Source organism: Lynx rufus, unplaced genomic scaffold, assembly GCF_022079265.1.
Source record: "Lynx rufus isolate CCGP_SWC_20201006 ecotype Redwood Valley unplaced genomic scaffold, mLynRuf1.p SCAF_3, whole genome shotgun sequence".
Lineage (NCBI taxonomy): Eukaryota > Metazoa > Chordata > Mammalia > Carnivora > Felidae > Lynx > Lynx rufus.
In genome coordinates, this window is record NW_025814845.1 from 89,332,873 (window position 1) to 89,356,677 (window position 23,805).

The 23,805-nt window shown below is 39.9% G+C and overlaps 1 protein-coding gene across 1 annotated transcript in view; it reads right to left on the reverse strand.

Moving 5' to 3' along the window:
• Positions 1–1,522: 1,522 nt before the first annotated feature.
• ELOVL6 (ELOVL fatty acid elongase 6) overlaps positions 1,523–23,805 on the reverse strand; it is a 143,888-nt gene continuing 121,605 nt past the window's right edge. The window contains exons 4-5 of the mRNA XM_047091365.1: positions 10,878–11,029; positions 1,523–3,926 (exon numbers count right to left, since the gene is read on the reverse strand). Coding sequence (XP_046947321.1) covers positions 3,502–3,926; positions 10,878–11,029 — 577 coding nt within the window. The 3' untranslated portion in view covers positions 1,523–3,501. The remainder of the gene's footprint in view (positions 3,927–10,877; positions 11,030–23,805) is intronic.

Here is a 23,805-nt window from a genome sequence, read left to right on the forward strand (position 1 = left end):
ATGAGGCCAGACTTCTGGAGCATTCTACTCAGTGTAGTTTACTCCAGGCACTTTGTTTCTTTGATGTGCCAGGTTTTATCACAAAGATACCACATCTGATTTAGAAAAAAAAAATTCTCTAGATCTCTTTCCCAGAAGTGTTCTACCATTCTGTTCTGCAAAACTCCTACCCAAATGAAGTTTCTGATTCAGGTCAGAACCGCATTACTAGAGAGGTGGGGAAGTGAGAGTAATATAATCAATCCTTTCTTCCCCCTTAAGCAATCTATCCCTCCCCCCTAGTTTTTATAGTGGAGTGTGACTAGAAGGGTGAGGGTAAATTATCTGGAATAAGAATCTCGATATAGGATTTTAATTTGGTACTTTGGCCTGGCAGGAATTTAAATAGTACAGTATTTACTCTTTTCTCATTAGCAAAACTAGAAGGCCCAGATAAAACCTCCAGAGTGTTTTTCATTAGAATGTTTTTCATTGCAAACTTGTAGACTTGGGTTGATACTCAGACCTCGGGCATCAAATTGCATGCACTTATATATGAAACGAAGGATGTTTGTTTGTTTTTCAACCCAGAAATGTTGTCAACATGGTGGGATTGGAATGCAGTGGAAAATCTCCAATAGAAAGATAATCTATTGCAGCATAGAGGGGCAGTTCTAAAAACTTGCCTGCCCAAGTTTTTCTGGAATGTTAACTGATAGTAGGATTATCTATGTGGCAGTCAATTCTCTGGTAGGATTCAGATTTGCCATGGGCTAGTGGTCCAGCCTCTTATCTCGATATAATTAAGTAATCAAGCCAAGAATGTTAAAAACATTGTATTGAAACTGTAATACCAGAATTTTTTTTTAAGGTTTTTTTTCCTCCCATGATAAACATTGGAAAAGCCTTTAGATATATTTAGCCAATTCAAAAACTATTTATTAGACATTCAACCTGTAAACAAAAATTCTAAATCATCTCACAAGTGAACACAAGTATGAACCTGTATCAAGATAAAAGTGCTTTGGAAGCATCATTTAGAGTCTATTTAAGGTCTATGCTCATTTCCTTATTCTAACCTGCATTGAAGGATCAATGATAAATCAATGGATTCAATAATTAAATTAAATCAACCAGATAAGCTCTAACTGGTCCTTCAGTTAAACTCAAGTCAGCTGTATTTGGCCTTTTCCTCATTTTAATTATTCTGCTCCTTTTCTTTTATAAGGAAAAAAAAAGCATATTGCACAGTATCATGGATTTTCAAAACTCAAAATAACATTATTTGCATCCTAAGAACCTAGTAGCTGTTATAGCAGGTCCCACCTTTTTAGCTCATGCCTGTTTTTGCCTTAATATCACAATACATCCCTCCGTCAATTGTCTCTCGTCTCTGAACCAATGTCCAGACATCATAGACTGTTCACAATAATTTAACACAGATGTAACAGTTTCCCTCCCCTGCAAAGCCCCACCCCCACCCTGGGTCTATCAGTCATGACTTGGTTTGCATGGATTCTTTGTTCATTGTTCAAGCCATTCACACAGAATGGGATAAAACTTTATTCTTTTAAATTCCACACATAAACAAGATGCTGAGAAAGCCCTTGTCATCTCTGACAGAGAAGCAGAGCAGCTCTGTTTCATGAATGACGGCACAATTAAAGCTAAAATAATATAAAAATAATCTGAAAAATCCCTTTTACTGTACACTCTCAAATAAAGCAAGAAAGATAAACAACAGTTTTCCTTTTCTGCTAGCCAGAAAATGTGTCTCTATGCATTTGGGCTTTGAAGTTGAGTGTACCCCACATCTGTGTGCATGTACGTGTGGTTATGCGTGTATAGTCTACACAGTGTAGCTGCTAATCGTTTCATCTAGTTTTTCTAATCATGAAGCTACTTAACCAATTAGAATACTAGCATATCACATTGAACAATTTTACATAATTGCTTCTTTGAAATACTAGGAATGTTTACACATTTATTTGGCTTGTAAAGGACTGAAATATTACAGATAATATTATATTATCTAGCTTTTTTTTTTTTTTAAACAATATGGCTCTTAATAAATTGATTTTCTGAGTTCCAGAGCGAAAGTCCCTTTTAAAAAAATTTCTGAAGCGGACTTGAAGCAGGAAGAATGTCTTCTGATTTGGCCAAAAATATGACGAGTATTTTATATCATTTAAAATTTGAAGGATAAGTCTCTAAGGGGCCCTTTGTTGTCAACTGTTCAGCCAAACTTGCCATGAAGTGTCTGTTGAAGTATCTCCACTTGACCAGCAGAGGGCACTTTACACACCTCTGCATTGCTTAGGGAGCAAATGCAGAGGATGAGGAAACACAGTGTTCACCCAATATCAGGAAGAGCCCTGCAGATTTCTTTTTGAAATTCACAAAAATATAGAAAATATGGACTGTACAACAGGGTTTCATTTGGAAAGTTATGAGTGTGTGTGAAGTCAAATAGAGAGGGGTATGCGTAGTCTGTTGTATTCATCTTCGGCCCCCTACTTTCCCTCCTGTCCTTTCCCCTTTTTCCCAGCTCAAGAGTGATATCCGGCTGGATCTTTTCACAGGTAGTACAGAATCCATTTTCAAATCATTTGGTTGAGTTTTACCTTTTCTATTCTGTATTTACTCTTCGGTTCCAAAGCCCAGGGCAACTGAACCAAGGATAATCCTTTCTAGCTCATTTCAGAGTAGAAATTACAGTTAAACTATCAGAAATGCTCCACGATGGAGTTGCCCCTTTAGGAACTGGGCTGCGTTGTTTCCATCCTCCCAGGAAGAACCTTGGAAAAGTATTGTGCCCCGTTTGGTTCTAGCAAACCCACTAGCCTGAGCTTGTGCTATGAAGGGAAAGATACCAGTCTTTCTCTGAGTTGAAATACAATTGTTTACATCCGTTTTCATGAGAGGTGATTAAGACATCTTTTCTTTTGGGGGCTACAGCTACCAACCTTTCTTTAAAAGGTTTTACTTTTCGCAAAAGCATTATTGTTCTAGATACCCACCCTGTGTCTCTTCCATTTTATCTATTCTATTGGCTCCAGTTTAGTGTCAAAAAAGATTAGAAAGGATTGTGTGTGTATGTGCTCGCATGGTTTTTTAAGTAAACTTCTTTCATTCTTAGAGAATTATAACACTTAGTAAATACGTTTTTTTTTTTTTCATATAGTGTTAATAGCCTTTGTTTACTTTCTACTTCTCTCTCTTTCTGTGCCTCTGGCTCACTTTTGTTCTCATTTGTCCTAGAACTGACAGTGAAAGGGGAATGGGGTTTTCCAGCAGCAGTCCTTTGAGATGGAGGTGCACTCAGTGAGTCCTCACCCAAAAAGGATCATAAACTTACTGGGTTACGTCAACCTAATTATCCCTAAGCTGCCTTGGGTTTTGTGTTTGCTCATGTGTTTTGTTTTGTTGTAGCTGCACCATATGTGATTCCTTGTGCCATTTTCTTTTGTCTATTGTTTTTCTTGATGACCCTGAGCTATGGCTTTCTCCTCAGTTCCAACACTATTCAGCCTTCGTTGTTTTCCTCATCTTGCCGATGTAGGCCTCAAAGAAGAAGTGGCAGAAAAGCACAAGGTAGCTGAGGTACATGAGTGAGGACCAGAAGATGTTCTGAAAGTGAGAGTGACACTGGTCTTGCTGCATCCAGGAGAAGACCAGGTAGTTAATGACACAGCCCATCAGCATCTGAGTGATCTGGGACAGGGTGATGAACATGGCAAACTTCCGGGAAACTCGGAAACCTGCCGCTCGCAAGGCATAGTAAGAGTACATCACGGCGTGCACGCCATAGTTCATGGTCATAAACCAACCACCCCCGGCTACCATGTCCTTGTAGGAGTACCAGGAGTACAGGAGCACAGTGATGTGGTGGTACCAGTGCAGGAAGATCAGCTTTTGCTTCCTCAGAATAATGAATATTGTATCTCCTGAAAGACAGAGAAGACAAAAAATGTACATGAGCCCCTTGACCATGACGTAATGGTAATTCACATTTTTACAAGAAGGTAGGCATCTTGAACTAGCACTTGGGCGTGGCATGGACGGCGTTAGAATCCGGGAATGGTACTAGCTCTGTGAGCTTGGGCAAGTTACTTATCCTCATGATTTTCCAGTTTCTGTAAAATGGGGATGATGGTGGGGATACCAACAGTAGCTTGGAAATGTCTGAGGACTAAATAAGATAACCAACATGCCCTCTTGACACATGGAAAACACTCGATAAATGTTACTTTTGGAAACCTGTTTTACACAAAATCTTCATAACTTTTGATCTAGAAGGGACATTAGCAATCATGCTACCCAATTTTTAATTCGACCATACATTTTAGGACATATTGTCTGGAAAAGTCAAGTGACTTCTCTCAGATCATTTATCAATAGAGACAAACAGATTAGAATTGGAGTGCTCAGCAAAATGTCCTTAGGCCTCTCTAGAGTAGGAAAACCATTTTTCTTTGGTATATGACAAAAGATACTCCTCTCCTAAAAAACATACCTTTGTAAGCTCCCTGTAAAATGTGAAGCCTCGACATACAGCAGTTGGAAAAGTAAAATGTGAGGAAAAGACAAAAGCAGAGAGAGAAAAGTCACCTTTTACCCAGTTTGCTGAAGATGGTAATCTGAAAATTTTATATCAATGAATCGAACGATTAAAAACTCAAAAATGACACACATTTTTATGGAGTTAACTTTGAGAAAGCTTTCCAGGATCTATTAACAATATTCTCTTGAAGAAAAAGACCCCTGTTTCTAAGGTAGGAAATTTATGTTATAGACGCTAGGATTCTGCTCAGGTAGGTAAATGCTATTTATACGTAATGATTCTCTGAAAAGCCTTAAGGATTCCAAAAAATATACTGTAGAAAAACTTATGTGAAAATGGATGAAGAGCAAGCTTAGTCACAAATACACATAATTCCATACACAACTATGAAAGAAGTGGAAAAGACATTGGGATGTGGGACAAAAACAGGATGTATGCTCCTTTATCTTTCTGATCTCTCTGGTTCTTCTCAGATATAGGAAAACCCAACATCCTTTGCGACCTTTGGAATTTGATTTGCTTTGCACAACGAGAACTAGAAGGCCCCTCGTCTCATTCTGAAATCTAATTAAGCACAAAGGGAATTAGTACTTACCCATGTCTTATCCCTTATATACTTCATGGATGCCCTAAACATTTGGCACTCGGAAAGTCAAAGAACGTGAGGTCTGGGTAAGATTTTTAAGGTTCTGATGGTCATGGTTGGAATAATATAGGTGGTGCCCCATTTCATTCAGCAGAAGCTATTCGTTTGTTTCTCTACATAATTGTTAGACATTATCACTTCATATGTTAGACATTAGAACAGAAAAGGACAGCTATCAGTTGCTGTATTTCTGAACATATTATCAAGTTTTCTTGGAAGTCCTTTTTTCTCTTATGAGATGTCTGGCATATTATGCCTTTAAATGTTAGCCAGACTGATAATGATTGATGGTGACAGTTACTCTGACTTGTATACTTAAGGGACAGAACTGGTATCAGGAGACCCGGGGTCTACTTCTTAGTGTTAAGCTGTGCTATTTTTGTGTGCCTGTCAAAGATCCACTATTTCTGTGTAATTACTACTTTGTGCCTCCCTTGGCTCAGTAAACTATAATGCAGACACAGTAATTCTAGCTTACTTTTGTTCAAAGTGGAAAGAAGGTAGAAGTCCAAGGAATTATATGTTAAAAACAAATTCAGTCATTCATAATTGAGAAGATGTTTTTTATGAGTCTCGAAGCATGAACAGAAATGTATATAATCCACCATGACATCCAACCATGTTGCAATAAAAGTTATTTGCTGTAAAGTAATAAGCACCTCATCTTTTTTAATTCTTTTGATTTTTAACTCTAGCATCACTTTTATGTTAAAACTGTATTGTCTAAAGAACAATTTCAGTGTGAGGAGAGTAATAGGGGACAAAAGACAGACCATATTAGAATAAGCTAACTGGGAACGAAAAGTGGGGCCTAGAGTTCTGGAATTGAAACTTGATTTTGTGTTTTTCCTGTCTAAGTAGGAGTCTCACATCTCACGAGTAGGGGGCATGATCTGAGACACGTTAGGTATTTCCATTTAAATGGGGGAGCTGGAGGTCAAGGACATGTCATGAGAGCTATAAAACAAAATTGATTTGATTTCATTTATGATTTTTTTTTTTTTGAGCAGACAGGATGGCAGGTGGAGTAATGAAGACGGGATTTCCCAGTAAAGGTCCTGGAGCCTCTCCGGGCTAGCCTCCAATGCTCTATTAAGGTTAGTATCCCCAAGGAGGCTGCTGACCTAAGGAATGGCAGATTCTCCTGGGCAAGGGGAAGGGGAAACTGGCGGGGTTCCAGAAGGGCTTCCCTTAAGACCACCTACTTTTTTTTTTTTTTTTTTTGGATATTGCAGCTGAGATACAATGTCACACCGCTCTGGAAGTTATGAATTATTTTTTTCTGGGGAAACAACATAATCTCACAGTTGACTTGTCATGAGCCAGTCGTGCCATGATATGGTACTTACAGGCCTGCGAAAAGCTACAGAGTGACCTACAAATGCAAACCAAAGATAGGGATTGTGTATTTATTTGATGTTGGCCAACCAATCTTTTCTGGCCAAAGGTCTGGTTGGCATCATGGAAAGAATGTTGGCCAACAATCAGCAGCGGGACTCTTGACTCTTAGACGCTTCAGCCACATCATGTATTTTAGGTACGGCTGGTTCGTGTTCTCCCTACCACTGTCTCTCTAACTACTTTTGATTCAGCTATTTTCAGTCTGCAGGCAGGGTGTGCTCTTCTCATTCCTAAGTGTCCCTTCTGAACTGTACCTTCAGCCTGTGTGCCTGTTAAGTACAGGTGTCTGTGCGGCTTTGGAGAAGCCCATCAGCATTTGGAAACCCCCGGGTTGCTCACAATCACCAGGAGACGGACAGCCCACTGTGCGTGGTTTGTCACAGATGGCTATACCCCTCTTCGCAGAGTTAGCTGGAGCTCTGCTGAGTCAGAGTTTCAAAAACAATGATGAGCTCAACTATGCAAGGACCTAGATAGACTCAGAGCAGATGTTTCCAAGTTTTCACAAAAGCAGATCTCAGCAGCTTTTCATATAATTCAAACAGTAGGCGCGCAAAGATTTTGGCACACAAAGCAGGTTGGCGGTTCTCTTCTCATTTGTTGTAATAGATCGTAACTCTATAATTCACTGAAATGAGCTCCCTGTTTTCTGCTGAAACAGAAAGCCCTTCTTGCTATTAAGAGTTGAGTGAAGGAGGAATGGTGATAGGATTTGATGTTTGGTGGCGAATGGGGAAGATGAAAAAGTGCTAGGGGCGGATGATGGCGATGTTGTGCGTAATGCAAGTGTTCTTAATGCCACAGCGCTGTATACTGAGAATGGTAAGTTTCACATTGTGTATTTTGCCATCCCTCCCCCCCTCCCCCCCTCCCCCACCAGCCCCCAAAGAAAAGTATAGTGAAAACTGCAGGCATGTAGGTTTGGGTGGGAAAACAGAGTTTCAGTATTGGACACAGAAGAACTGTTCCTTCTCACAGGAACCTTTTCTTTCTGCTGCACATAAGGGAGTCCAGAATCTTAGGGTATTGAACAGCAGAGCTTAGGACCTAAAAATAAGAAAAGTTCTAAATAATCCAAGTGGATAAATCTTTATTTCTTTCCTTTTTTTTTTTTAAGTTTATTTATTTTTTTTTTTTGTTTCTGAGAGAGTGAGTGGAGGAGAAGCAGAGAGATAGGGAGAGAGAGGATCCCAAGCAGCCTCCACACTGTCAGCGCAGTGCCCGAGGCGGTATCAAACCCACGTGAGATCAGACCATGACCTGAGCCAAAATCAAGAGTTGGACGCTTAACTGACTGAGCTATCCAGGTGCCCTGTGGATAAATCTTTCTTAATTAAGTGGTAGAAACAATGTTTTCTAAGAATGAAAAAATTGAAAAGAGTCTTAACTTCCAAAATGAACAAGAAGGCATTCAAGAAACATGTTCACTGAATTAGGGCTAGGGGCTGGCAATCTCTTGAGGCACTCAACTGGTACTGATCTTTGGATCTATTTTGATTCAACAGTTTAGTTTGGGAAGGCCATTGTCAATGAGCTCCAGACTATTCAAAAGGAAATAAAACATATTTTAAAATAGAAAAACAAAGCAGTCTGACCATGAAAATATCTATATAATGAACCTGAAACTACATGAAGAATGTCATTAAAGAACCAGATTAAGTTTAGGATTCCCGCCCCCCAACTCCACTCTTTAGCCCATTGTCAACACTTCAATTCTATATTTTAACTATTAAGAAATGGAGTGTTTGATATCCAACCTACAACCCACTAAGATGCATGAGGCTTCTTAGGGAAAGAGATTATCAAAACAATGGCACAAGGGACTACGGTACAGCTCTCTCTGGGCTCAAGAGGGAATAGAATTGTGTTCAATTATAAGGTCTACCTTGGGGCAGTGGGGAGTGGTGAATTTGGGTCTAGATTAAATAAGACAGCTGATTAATTAGCATCACCTGGACTAACACTCTAACAAGACACAGGATAACAGCACAAACACCTCTAAAATGCTTCACCAATAGTTCTAGTCTGGAAATTTTAACTCTGGCCGCCATCCTAAAACTTTGATGTCAATCTGGAACAGAAGATGGGAGGACAGACAGTAGAGGTCTACTCACGTCTTTGAAGAAAAATGACCACTATAGATAGGTTGAGGTGGCTCTTCGATAAATTATTCTAAAGGTAGAAGGGACTGTTTTGAGTTTCAAGTCCCTCAAATACAATGGCATAAAATTCAGAACACAGACAAGCAGCGCTTGCAAGGAAAAGGATTTCTAGAAGCAAAGACTGAGTTTGTTTCTTTGCAATTTATGGCTTAAGGGCCAGAAGCATAGAAGCACCATTGCTGATTTGAAAAAAAATATGTTGAGGGTAGTAAGGTAGAAATTGTGAAGAGTGTTCAGTGGTGAATATGCGGGGGGTGGGGGGGTGGTGTTACAGGTTTCAAGTATTCACTGTACTCATATATTTATAGTCAGTTTTGTATCAAAAAAGATGGGGGTGGTTCAGGATCTTTATTATACAGTATAAATTAAGTCAAAGGGATATGATATTTCTCAAAGTGAATAGTTCTCAAACATTAATAATGTATGGGTTTTAAAGAAAATGTCACAAAACCCCAGGGGAATACATGAGAATGCACGCTCATATTCTTAGACCAACCCCTGTTTGAGAAAAAGTAATCTGCCTCAGAAATTCTATGAATCTAAAGCATCACTATGAAAGAAATATATCTGGCAAGACAATCTTTTATTTCATCTATAAATGCAAACACAAAATTAACATGTTCCCATAGAATTTTGAAATTCCTAAAAACACATCTGTTTTAGGCACTGTGTATGGCTCCAAGTTTGGAAAACATTTTTCTAGTCTAAGATTTGACAGCTTGTGGTCTTAATTCAAACATGAAAAAAATAGCGTCCTGTGGCCTGGTTCATAAAACTCCTATTCTAAATTTCTTTTTAGATGGATTAGACATTCTATTCCAGCCTCTATTAAACATCCATTGTAGGTGCTTAACATAAATATATTAAGTGAATGAATGAATACATCCATACTAATGCATTTCACCCTAAGTCTGCTTTCATAGACTGCACACACAACGGTGACCTACTTATTTTGGAGAGGACCCCTCTCCATACCCCTGCTTTTCTTAGGAAAGGTTTTCTGAAGAAGTTTTCCTTGTCTTTGATTTGGGAAACTAATAGTCAAACCAATAGTTCAAATCAATTGCCAGTTCTCTGTAGGCAGGATATATAAAGCAGCCGGTAGAAAGTGGTAGGTTGTCAACATACACATCAGAGAGATCTCACCTCCCTTGTGAACAGACACAGGATATGAAGTAGGGACACCTTAAAGAAAGACTCTGGGTAGTTTGTATTGTAACATGGCTTATAGTGAAAGTACAACCTCTAACCCCCTTTTTAGGAGAAACAGGAGAGGGAATACAATCTATAAATAAATATTTTGAACTAAATAATACAATTCTTAACCCAGGATATAAACCAGTTTGTGAGATGATGACCAGTACTGCTCATGGATGAACCCAGAGTTTATGATCACCAGCAGATCACTTTCTCCGACAGCAAAGATATTGGTGAACTACATCCACGTCAAATCCTTAGTCACAAATTTTCCACAGTTTCTGCTAACCTATGCCACACTTATATTCAAGACCATTAAAGAGTTGAAGAAGAAGAAAAAAAAAAACACCCTACATACACTGGGAGTTATTTTGGATTAATTTCTAGAAGGTGGGCCATATTCCTCATCTCCAAGGCCCGTTCCTTAGATGATTAAAATCAAACGTCAGAAACCAATGCTTAGCATTTGTTACTTAGAACATGAGGATACCCAAATGAAAGGCTAGTTTCCAGGTCTGAATCTAACAGCAGGATGAAAGTATGCTTCCATGTGGGACTGGGAAATTGCTGCATTGCGAATTTTCCTCCATATTTGCATCTTAGCACAGCTGCTAATGTGCTGGACAGAAGGGGCCACGTAGATTTCACATGCGCTGGCAGTGTATTTTCAGTAGTGTTTGGAAGTCTGCATGTTTGCATAAACTATTTTGCTCTTTGTATATACCATGAACAATTATTGAAAAGGAAGGAAGGAGGGGAGAGAAGATAGCCGAAGTTAGTCAAGAACTCTCAAATTCATTAATTATAACTTTCCTGCAACCAATAAAACAGGGCCTTCAAATCGTTTCTTTGTTTTAAGATAAATACTGTGGGTGTGTAGCTACCAAGAGGGGGTGGGGGTGGAAACGGAAGGAGAGAAGACACTCACCTAGTTCGGGTGCTTTGCTTAGCACAAATGCATAAGCCCAGAATTTGCTGACAGGTCCATTGTAAAAACTCTGGTCACAAACTGACTGCTTCAGGCCTTTGGTCATCAAAATGTACACCATATAAGCACCAGTTCGAAGAGCACCGAATATACTTCATAACGAAAAGAGAAAAGAAACAACATTCAGGAAAATAATTTCATTTCTGACATTACTCACACTTTGAAGACTGTCTGCCGCTCGTGGGAAAGAGGTATAGATGACTCATAATCATTTGCATTTACCCAGAAGCATCTTAAAATGTTTTGTAAGCAAGAGCAACAAAACTTCTTCGCAGTGCTTTGTTCTGAAAACCATACACAATGCCACTTATTCTTCATCAGCATACCCCAAAAAGGCCATGGACAAGGGGAATGGATCCAGGGCAGGCTCTCACGAGGAAGTCTAGTGACCTCTGTGTTTCAGCTTGAGGAGAACTATCCTTTGGGGAGGATATGGGGCTTGGCTGAAAACTCTTGGAATCATCTCAAGTCTGTCCTATTGATGAGGTTTTGGGGCGATGGCGAGGGGTCTGGAGCCGACGACCAAGAAAGAATTCTTGAAGACATCTTTGGTGCAAACAGGTGATTTTGTTGAAGCATGGGGAAAGGACTTGTGGGCAGAAAGAGCTGCCCCGGGACCACGAGGAGAGAACTTCATATACCATGAAGTTGCGGGAGGTAAAGTCCAGTGGAAGTGTCCAACGAGATTTTCATCTGCTAAAGAAGACTCACAGGATCCTGGAGGCCTAGCTATTGTCAAGCTAAGGCTGTTTTTCCCTCTAGCAAAGCATTAGCATTATGACAGTAGGGAGTTCCTGGAGAAACCTTTTACTGTGCCTGCCTCAAGTATTTGTCAATGGGCTGCAGGTTATAAGGAGATTTAATTTTATCCGACATTTCCTTCTGCCTTTGTTTCCCACATCACTATGTCCAATCATTTTCGAAGTCCCCGGCTCTATTGCTCGAGTATCTGTTTATTTCTCTCCACCAACTCTTCCTTTACTTTCGGACTGGCCTCATCAATGTAGACCTCCATGGCATCTTTTTGGACCCCAGCAGCAGCCTTTAAACCACTACTATCATTGGTTACCCTTTTCCACTCTAATCTGTCTCACAGAAGCCAGAAGAAGGCTCAGCTCTACTGTCACCTCCTCCAGGAAGCCATTCAGGTTCACTCCTCTGAGCTCTCCATAACCACATACTAACACTGTTCAAACTCCGTCATGTGTTTGTCTCCACACAGGCATAGGTACTCAAAGACTGTTGAAAAACAAACCGACTTATGACATTTTTATTACGGAGCCTTTAAGGAAAACAGGAGAGCTCTGGAATGTGTTGAATTCAGTGAAGGAACCCGAGGTGTGAAACACCTTTGCAGCTGGAACAGGCAGCCTCCGTTACAGACTGATCCCCCAGGCATATGTGCCAGACCATGCAGACCACACGTGTGACAAAGCAAAGCTGGCAGACCATGTGGGGAGATGTACTTGGCCATCATTTTCCTGGCAGCATCCCCTTCAAAGGTCTAAGTCAGTTAGGAGATTTAACCAGTGAACAACTGTTGAAGTGAGTAGCAGCCTCACCAGATTGGGAAATAGGAGCTTTCATTTCTCTTCAGAGGCACTATTGTTTATTCAGCCTGTCTTAAGAGTTTGCTTCCGAAGAAGTCATTGCTCTGGGCTACAGGGTCTATAAACAGGCATCTACCAACTAAAGGTCAGCTTTGCATAAAACCAATGTGAAGAAGTTGAATTCCTTGCAACTTTTTTTTTTTCAAACGTTTATTTATTTTTGAGAGAGCGAGAGATAGAGTGTGAGTGGGGGAGGGGCAGAGAGAGAGGGAGACCCAGAATCCGAAGCAGGCTGCAGGCTCTGAGCTGTCAGCACATGCCTGACGCGGGGCTCGAACTCACAAACTGTGAGATCCTGACCTGAGCTGAAGTCAGACGCTCAACTGACTGAGCCACACAGGCTCCCCTGGCATCAGTTTATTGGGACTTCATAAGTAGCTTCTCTAAGGATATACTGCCTACATTAAATGGAGTTACTCTTTCCAACATATAAAATGATTCTGCTTAGGATTTATCTAATCCTTTAGTAGCTTCCCATTGCATACAGAATAAAACCCCCAAGCTTCTTAACACAATCTACAAGGCTGTGAATGTCCCTTTGTCCCCCATCTCTACCCTTCCCACCTGCCATTGTCTTCTGGGTGACTGTGAGCCAATTATTCCAGCGCTTTCTTATCCTTTCAGTTTCCTGCCTTAGGAACTTTGCCTAAGAAATGTCCTCTTAGGGAGCTTCTCTCCCTGTTCTTTCAAGGCTGTTCCTTCTCACTTTCTTATCTCAAAGAAATGTCCCCTCCTAGTGGGATGACCTATGTCTTTACAGTCAACAAACTGTCCTAATTTGGGTGTGGAGGATTGGATTTCATTGGTAAACTCAGGTAATGGAACTGTTTCTGTCTTACCTGAACTGATTTTTTATGTGTTGTCTTTACCTCACAAGATGACGGCTAAATTATAATATGAGAAGTTGCCAAACCCCTTCCTCTTTCTCCATATTAAAAGAATCCTGATTTTGTTGTCTCTCCCAACTCATAATTCTCCCAAGAAAGTGACACTATCTTCAATTTAGGAGTAAATCCTAATTACTTAAGCAAGTTTTAGCAATCCCATTTCCCTTCCCAGTGATTTGTTAGGGTGGGCATTGACCTACTTCCCACTTCTAGCCAACTGTGATGTGAAGACAGGGCTGGCAGGGGGCCTTTGGGGATAGGTTACTTGCTCTTTACTGTGAATTGCCTGGAATCATAGCAGCTACTTTCCAAACAGGAGGGAGCTACTGGGGAGACAAAAGTGCCTCTGAGAGGATGCCAAAGTATCCCTTCAAAATGTGAGGGAGCTGCGGGATTAACCAATGCCCCTTACCTCAAGGCTTCTTGTTTTTGATAAAGCTTTCTTTCTTATTGTATAAGCCCTTTGGGGTTTTGCTTTCTATTACTTGCATCCCAGCAGACACAACACACCAGATCTGATTTTCGGTAGACCTTTGAACACTAGTTAACATTTCCGTGGCTATGTAATACATCTAAGTCAAGCTACAACTTACTACGTCAGTTATCTGCTTTCTATAAACCAGTGGGAGATACATCAATGACTGTTGTACAAGCCCAAAGCAGAGAAACACACAAGTGACATGCTTTCAACACGTTATCAGTCTCTGCTCATTAGTCCCTGGTCTAGGACTTTTCGAACCATCAGCATATTGTCCAGAGCACATCCCTCCTGCTACCTCCGGCCCCCTGAACACAGCAAGCAGAGCCCCTCCTCTACTAGGTTGTGCGGCTAGACTCTGTACTTCACCCGTGATCAGAGCAGATCCGAGGACAAACTTCTGGAAAAGTCACTGTCCTCTCACCTTCTCGAGTCTCAAAAATCATGGTAGTTCATGTCCAATTTCTTAAGTAAAGGCACGGTTTAATCTGTTCCTTCAACTGTTAAATATTTATTGGCAATGTTCTAGATGCCGAGGTGACACAAACCAGTAACTCTGGTGAGTGGTGGTGGTGGTGGTGGTCCTGGAAGACTTCAGAGGAGGTGGTATTTGACTTGGGGATAAATAGGTGTTCAAGCTTTGGGGGTCAGGGAAGATGGAGGTCACCTCAGAGCACTGCAGAATTAAAAGTTTAGGTATCAGGATGTTGCCACAATATTGCTGGCAATGAGCGTATCGCACATATTATTGTCCCATATCTGGGCCTAAGCCTCACTCCCTAAGCTCTGAACAATAAGGCTGACTCAGAACAGAGGACAGTGCATTTTTCAGGGAAACCGGCAGTGCCAGCCATCAGGCCCATGTGTCTGCAGGCAAAGGCACTTTGTTGTGATGTGACAATGCTCCTGCTGGGGAGCCGTCAGGGAGCCACTTAGCCAATGGGATGATTGTTATCTGTGGGAAGCCAGTAGCTCTGCCCCTGGCACATCTCGGCCACAGTATACTTTGGAACCATGTGGCTCTTTAGTACAAGTGGGCACAAGGCCCTGTTATACATCAAAATATACTTTGGATCCGGAGACATTCTCCCCTCCCTAAGTTACATCATCTCGAGAGACACTGTGATGTAAAAGACAAATATGCCACCCATGCTCCGCTATCCCCGGTCCTCGCGTCTACCAATGGCAGACATTCCTAATCAATCTTGACACTCTTTCTGGCCATGCCTGGACATGGCATCAACACTCTCAACCACTCTAACCCATTCCAACAGATGAGAGCCACAAATTCCAGGCACAGTGCTCTCACTTGCTAGTTTCATGGCTGGGTGACTTAACGTCTCTAAGTTTTTGTTTTCTGAAATGTTCTTATCTAACGTGCACATTAGTTCTATGAATTTTGTAGGACGATACAAGTAAGGTATTTAGTTAGCACACAGCCTCTGGTATAACTGAAAACAGTTTTTGTTATATTATTACTACTTTATTACTATTTATCATTGCTATTAATGCCACTTTACTTGGTCTGTTCTTCAGTTTGGAAAAGCACTTTTACCTGTCTAACCTCACTGGGTCAGGCAAAAGAGGTTAAAGCTAATTAGCCCTGAATGAAAGTCAAGAAATACATATACAGAGAATTTGATTTGCACTGATGATTGTTCATATTATTAAGTGTTTTAGAGAAGGTGTTTATTGTTAAGTGTTTCATGAGCCAACTTTTCACAAAACAGGCGACAAGCAGCAAATTCAAAATTGGATGTGAAATCAGCATTTTCCATAGAACATCTTGAAGGAGAGACTGTTGGTATAGAGAAGCATCTGCTTCATGTAAAATTTATCTTTCAACCAAATGATAAAAGATTATTCTAAATCTAGGGCCTCAAACCGGCTGAGAGTCTGGGCCATTGTGTTTAATGAGGGCAGATTAGTGCTCTAGTACGTCTTTTTCCCAGCTGTAAGGTCACACTGGCATTTTTTAAAAGAAATACATAATTCTTTGTGTCAAGGTCCAATTTTGATTATAATAGTGAAGGGATTAGGAAAGAGCTTCGTGAAAGGAGCAGTGGATGTTTCCACTCTCTTTCCGCTACATTAGGCACAACGGGGATCTGGGGGAAACCACAGCCCTGATTAGCCTAAGATGCTTCTCAAACAAATGTTCTAGATTCTTTGTCCAGAAGAAGTCTGTTTCTTCATTGTTAGCCATTTGCCATGGCACGAGGAGGTACCAAGAATGCTTATTGGACTATTAATTATGATACTCTGGGGGGAAAAGGGAACCATCTCTACATACATTTCTGACTATTTTAAAGCAGGCATATATTAGATTGACAATAAAAAAATTTGTTTAAATAGGCGCTTAGCTACAATTGCTATAATGCATAAACAATCACAGTTGTACTGGCATGCAAGGCCTTACATAAACTTTTTAGTGGGAAGTTGAGATGTAACATTAATCCCTGATCAGTCAGCCCATGGATGGCACACTAGCATTGAGCCTGGTGGAAAAAACTGGGAGAGTACACATATGTATTTGGTCGGGATTCTTTGGATATATAATATGCTACATTAAACAGATGTTGAAACATTTAGAGTAAAAGTTTGGAAAACAAGTTCTCATTTTCAGGTTGTATTAGTTGTTTTCTTTTACAAGCATAAGAATTAGAGTCCTTTCTAAAGAAGTGTGAGAGACATGGCAAATTTTCTTTCAAACCCAGGCTCTTACCATGAGGCCTAATCATTTGTCAACCTTGAGAAAAGGGTGAATAACTCTGTATTCCAGCTTTCCAATTTTCCTGCCATCTGGAAGTCAAAGTGGAATAATCTCAGCAATAACCACAGAATTTCAGAATTCTGCCCTTGGTAGACAGACTCTTAGGTATAAATCATCACTCATCTTCTCAGTTATTTCACCGTGAATGTCAAAGGTAGATAAACTCACTTTTACATTGTTCCCTCATTGGCCTTCGATTTAAATGAAAGGTATTTTGGAATCAGAACAAGGTTTCTGAAAGGTTTTTATTCTGAAGTGCCAGCCACCCAAGTCCCTCACCCTATTAACTCAATAACCAAAGGGGTAATTACTTTTAGGATTGGGCAATGAAATGTTTTAGTATACTTGTATCCTATAATAAGAAAAAGGGGGAAAAAAGGTGCGAGATTTTGTCAGTTGTCAAAACATGGCAACAGCTGATCTAACAGTAGTAACTCTATAAACATAGTGGAGGTCACTGATTTTCCTGATAACAAAAGTTGGAACTACCATTTGTCATAGACTCTGACAATTTTCAGAGTAGGAAGAATATTCAATGATCCCAGAATGGGTTAAAGTAAATTAACAACAACCAAAAAATCTACTCTAATGTCTTTAGACTCAGGAGGTGATACATGATTATGGTGCTTACAGTATGGAATAATGGCATCTGAATGTCAGTATCATGTTTCTATTGACCAAGTGCAATCCGGCTTCTAAAACCTCTCTGAAGGAGAAGGCAGGCATCCTTAAATAGAAAATGCCTATTTTAGTTTAGCCTAGTATTTAGCCTGGGTTAAAAATGCACTTTGCAATACTAACATAACAGATCATCAAGCATCAAGATGTGCATTTTTCCCCCAATAAACCAGCAGTTAAATGGGAATATACATCGTAACTTTTGATAATTTACTTCCCCTACTCCCCCACTAACAAATCAGAGTACACAGTTTTATCTTTTACTGAGTGATCATTTCTAGGTTTGACTCATTTATCTTGATTGGAATTTTTAATCAGACATCTCCATTACAAAGTCTTGCAAACAACTTATAGACTAAGACACACGAGGCTAAAATTGCGTATTATATACGTCAAAACTGAAAACACATACATCTTATGTAATACTTCCACTGTTGGAAACAGAAGTTACCATTTAGGTAAACTTGCAAAATCTAAAAGTCTACTAATGCGAGAAAGGTAAAATAAATTACAATAGACACAATGTAACTATAAAGTATGCCAGGTACATCTGCCTTAGGTGCTGACATGGAAAAGCTCCAATATACAGGATGATTAAGTGAAAAATGTAAGGAACAGAACATTCCATGTGGTATGATCCAACTGGTGTACATCTAAAAAAGGTTGTAAGGTTACCTGTACATGTACTGATGGCTATAAAAATATTTATGGAAAAAACCCTTCAGCTGTTAGCAATGACTCTTATTAGAATTTTTTTACAATAGCCATGTGATGCTCTTTTAAAGAGATTATTAGAAACCTGATTTTTAATGTCTATTTCTAACATTTATAATCTGATGCTAAATAATCCTTGGGCTTTTTTTCTTAATAAGAAAGGATACATTAAAAGTCTAAATGTTACTTAGATAATGACCATTTTACTTTTCAGATATCAGATATGTTAATTTTCTTAAGTTTTTATTTATTTATTGAGAGAAAGAGAATGCAAGCAGGGGAAGGGCAGAGAGAGAGAGAGAGAGAGAGAGGAAGAGAGAGAATTCCAAGCAGGCTCCACTCTGCCAACATGGAGCCCGATGCAGGGCTTGAACCTATTAACCATGAGATCACGACCTGAGCTGAGATCAAGAGTCAGACACTTAATCAACTGAACCACCCAGGCACCTTGAGATCAGACACGTTAGATGGAGTTTTTAGTCTAAAGGGGAATCACATAGCCAACAATCATCATGAAAAAGACCAGAAGTAAATCATTTCAAACTTAGGTACATGTTAAGACAGAAAAGTACCGAGTAGAAAAGCAGAGCCTACTTTAGAATAGGAAGGGGAGGATAGATAAGGCCTCTTTGGAAAACTATCATTTAAGCCCTGAACATGGAATAGTTCTACTACATTTCTTGCAATGGTACCTAACTGTTAAATAGCAACACAGATAATGATATTCATGAATCCTAATTAAAGTTACATGTTGCAGCATGGAATCTACTGGAGCTGAAGGTTTCGTGGAAGAAGCTGTAGGTGCAGAAAGTCTTGCAGTACAGGGAAGGTATCTTAGCGGATAATATGGTTCCCTGACAGACAGACGGTGGGCATATACTCTGTGATGCTCTCTCTACTCACCACAGATCCCCCTGATAAGCCAGAAAACTTCAGTCTCAAACACACGTTCTTATTCAGTGTTTGGTAGGATGGGTTGACTTCAAGTCACTTCCTGATGTATCAGTTTATTCTCTTAACTTGTAAATCTAAGCCTTAAAAAAGGAAAAAGCCTTACGAGGTCTGAATATTGCTTAGAAAGTAGTGTGGGGTACAGTCCATGCATCTGAAATATGCAGTGTGGATATAATACAACACACTGGCTTCAGGTACCTGACAAGGCAAAGAAATGCTGGCTCAAGTTTAAAAAAATAACCTTAAAATAGCCTGGCAGATTGGGAGTAAGGATGGGTAGGGAGATTAAAAGAAATATCAATAATAAGGGCAATTGATACCATCATAGATCTCAATTAGAATTTCCCCAAAGAAATGCAATACCTGGCTATAGAACTCATAACATTTTACTTTTAATTTGAAATTTCAAGATTGCACAGTGTGCCATAAAAGACAGGATTTTTTTTTTTTTTACTTTTATTTGAGCTACTGTTATTATGCTGTGATCTGAGATATAGGAATTAATTTCATCTCCTTAGAACAACTTAGCCCCATTGGGGCCCGAGTGGAAGGCAGTCACTGCCTAACATCACCCTGATTCTCAGACCACAGTGCCAGCTTCAATTCTTGCTGACAAGTACTTGACTTTGTGCAAGCATTGTGCTAGACGCTGGCACAATATTACGCATTTGAAGAACTTTATTGAGCTCCTCCATTATAAAATTTTATTTTTACAACTTCATGAAGCACCATTTTCCTGGTTATAGAGACAAAGACATGTGCATGGGGAGGGCAGGGGACCGGCCCAAGGTCACCCGGTTACTAAGTACCAGAATCCTCTGACTGTATCTCCAGTGCTTTTGCCTTTTACCCAGTGCTGATCCCAAACTCCCTACCAGGCTTTCTTAGCTTACTGGTTTTTAGCCTGATTGGGCATTACAATCACCGAGAAGGTCTAAAACAATTCTGATGTCTAGGACCCATCCCCTAAGAACTGATTCAGAATCTTGAACATGGAAGCATGAAGGACTCTGGTTTAGGGACTCAGTCTGGAGTCTGGAGTCTTCACCCTCCAAGATGCCTTCCTGCCTGTGCCTCTCCCCTACCCATAATTCCTACCTCATGAACCTTTGGATGAAGCAAGTTACCTATCTATGCATCAATGTTGTGCTAGATGAGAACACTTGACCCTGAATTTTAAACCTTAGAGCTCTGCTAAATTCTACAGAATTAATGTCTTTTGATTGGTACACTTTCTGCTTTTGCCTTATCTTCTTTATTCAGCTACTGATGGGATCTTATCTAAGGTACTCTGGAGCAAGTGGAGACTGGCCCACAATTTTCAAAGAACAATGTGCTGATTTCTGGACTTTCACAATGGGAACAAAGAGATAAAGTGCTACCATTAGTGACCCCAATTAAGCACAGCAGAAAATTAAAATAGGGGAGTTGTATGAACTCAAAAGAACCTAAAGATAAAGGTGGGCAGTAGTAAAGATTAATGTTGAAGCCAAAAAACTCACCAAGATCACATAAAGTGATTAGTCATCTTGTTTCTACAAAAAATGTTGTTGCTCTGAGAAAACTCTTAATCAAATTACTAGGACAGTGATGATTTCAGTGCTAAGACTAATAGCATTGGCCCACTCACTCCGCTGCACGGTCTTAACTAGGTTTCATAGCCACATGAGGAAACCAAACTTCTTTTTTTCTGAGGGATGATTAATGAAAATTTCATTGGAAGAGTACTTGAATCATGATATATAACATTTTCTGTTGTGAACATAACGGAAATCTTTTTAAAAACAAGAGTCCAGAAGCCCTGAAGGGAGAGCTCTCATACACAACACCCTACGGGAGGAAGCATTCCTTGAAATCCCCAACAGGAAGAAGCTTAATTTACATACTCCAGCAGGAGTGAGGAAGAATTTTTCTGGTCTAGCAACAGCCCAGCAATGAGAAACCACCACACTCAGTCAATGAGAAGCCATAACAGCCCCTCCCAGCTTTCTCCTTTCCCCTTTAAGAGTAAGCCCCTCCCCTCTGCTCTCTGGACTTGCCAGAGTTGGCTTGTCCTGAACTGCAATTCTCTGCTATTCCTAAATAAACTCATTTTGCTGGTAAAATAGCTGGCTCTTTTATTTAAGGTCAACGTTGTAAAAACAGTCTCCCCCACTCCCACCCAACCCCCAGACTAAAACAAAATAAAAGGAAGGGAGGGAGAAAAGAAACAAAGAGAGAGAGAAGAGAGAGAGAAAGTTATTATGACTCTGTTTTCCACATCCTTAAATTTAGGGACTGGGAATGTCCTTCAGGATTCCAGCCCTAAACTTGTGTGAGTTCAAAAAGAGAGGAAACATATATGAGAAGTTGCGGCTCTTTATATGCCCCATTTATTCCTTTGGGCTTATGGCTCTAAAACCCATCAGATGAATTTTTATAACCTTTTTAAGCAGCACACTGGTTTTTTTTCTAGAATTTTCATAGTTGTTCACAGTAATTGAAGAATCCTAATCACAATACCAAAGAAAGTAAATTTAAATAATATTCATTTCACAAATATTTATTAAGTACAAATACCTACTAGGTGATAGGCCCTGAGCCAAGTCTCACTCTTATCAAAAAGAGTTTAGTTTTTAAAGAGATCACTCAAATACCACCACTGGAAAGAGATAGTAGGAGAGAAAAGATATTCCTTTCTAAAGCTGCTTTTGATAGGGTTATACAGACCTCAAGGGAAATTTCTGAGGAATTTTCCAGAGAATTACAGGGCCTGAAACATCTGGTGAGCTCTTTGTCAGGTGAACTTTATGTGATAAGGGCTCTGAGAGTCAGCCTCCCCATCACCCCAGTCTTTTTTGCATCAGAAATATGGTAGTTCTCAAATGAGATCAATTAACCACCAGCATCAAGAATTAGAGGGGTTGGGGCACGTGGGTGGCTCAGTCGGTTAAGTGTCTGACTTCGGCTTGGGTCACACGGTCTCAAGGTTCGAGAGTTCAAGCTCTGCATCGGGCTCTGTGCTGACGGTTCAGAGCCTGGAGCCTGCTTTGGATTCTGTGTCTCCCTCTCTCTCTGCCCCCTCCCCTGCTCATGTTCTGTCTCTCTCTCTCTCAAAAATAAATAAACATTAAAAAAAAAAAAAAGAAATTAGAGGGGTTGGACAGATAGACAGATATGGACTGAAGCTCTTCAATGATAACTACTGACTTGCTAGAGTGCCTAATTTTTAGCAACTGGCCAGTGATCTCAGAACGTTAACTCTGCTGGCTAAAAAAGTGGCAGCTGTAAAAATCCTTTGTACTGGTAATCCTAGGAATCAATGGGGATTTAACTTCCAGGTGCAACTCAACTTTAAACTCTTCAACTGCAAAGTTGGAGCCCACATTGGTCACTCTTGAGATAAGTCACGTTGGCAGTGACTGCGTTGCAGAGTTCACGTGCTCCCCCAAAAGAAACCCCAGCAAGAAACCTTCAGCAGCACTTAACAGTCCCTGAAATTGTGGTCAGTTCAGAACCTCCCATCCTAAAATTATCAACATACTGGAATGGCTACCCTGACATTTGTGAACATCCAAATGGTCTGTTCTGAACTCCTCACACCCCCACCTCACGAACTTACTTTTGCCCAAAGAAGCCCGAGAATTTCCCCTCTCCTGCATCTCAACACCCAAACCAAAGCCACCACAGTCCTGCACGACTAGGCAACAGGATCTCACGGGCCCAATTTAATTGCAAAATGATTTTAAAAACAAAAATCATAGTATAGAGAAGCACATTTTTATCCATTTGTGTATACTAGGTCAAATTAAAGAGGAAAAATTCACTTTGTTCCTTAATTTTTCTACAGATCTTGGCTTGCTTCCTATTTCCATTTTTCGTATTAATTCAAATTTTTCAGTAGAGAATTCAAACAGGACAAGTTTGTATCTACTAGCAGCAAAAAGTGAAAACGACCAAAGTGGCTGCTTTTATTTAACATGCTTATGAAAAGTTTTATACATAAAATTTCACCTGTCTTGATCCGATTAAATAAGACCTGCACATCCCTCAATAAGACTATTTACGTAGTAAGGACTTAATAAAATGTTAATCACTAAGAAAATATAAGAGCTATTGAGAATTTAATACACGTGAAAATATGTCTAAAAACTATGGCATCGTCTACAAGTTTAAGGTATTGTCAGAAAGGCCGCCTGGCATTAGGGCAAAGAAAATCTGAGACCAGATTCTTAATCTTGTCTTCTTCACCTATTGAGTGCTTTAGAGGATGTGTCATAAATCTTCTCCCTTCCCTTATAAAATGGAGGTGACACTCTCTAATATTCTGCCTATATCACAAGTTGTCGCAAGGATCACATCTGCTGATGGATGTTAAAAATCACTGAGTTGACAGTACAACATTCCTATTGATACCACTACTATCATCAATGAATCTTTTCCTGACTACATCATTCTCATTTATAATCTCTAATTTCTGTCTAAGCACATACACTCGTAGTAACTGGGTTCTGTGAACTTTTAAGGGCTAGGAACAGGCTTAAATTGCCCTTACCTATTCTGTTTATTTTGTGCTTTTCTTTCTTCCTCACACACAAAAACATCTTTTAAGGTCAATCTGTTAGATTTTAATGACAATATTTTGGTAACATTCAAGAAAAGACATCTATGTACACATTTGTCTCTTAGTAAGAAATCGTATCTGACTACTAACAGATTAACAGTTGAAAACAACAATGCTACCAAAATCAATACAGAGAGCATTAAAGCTCAGATCCCTTGTTTTAATACTGGA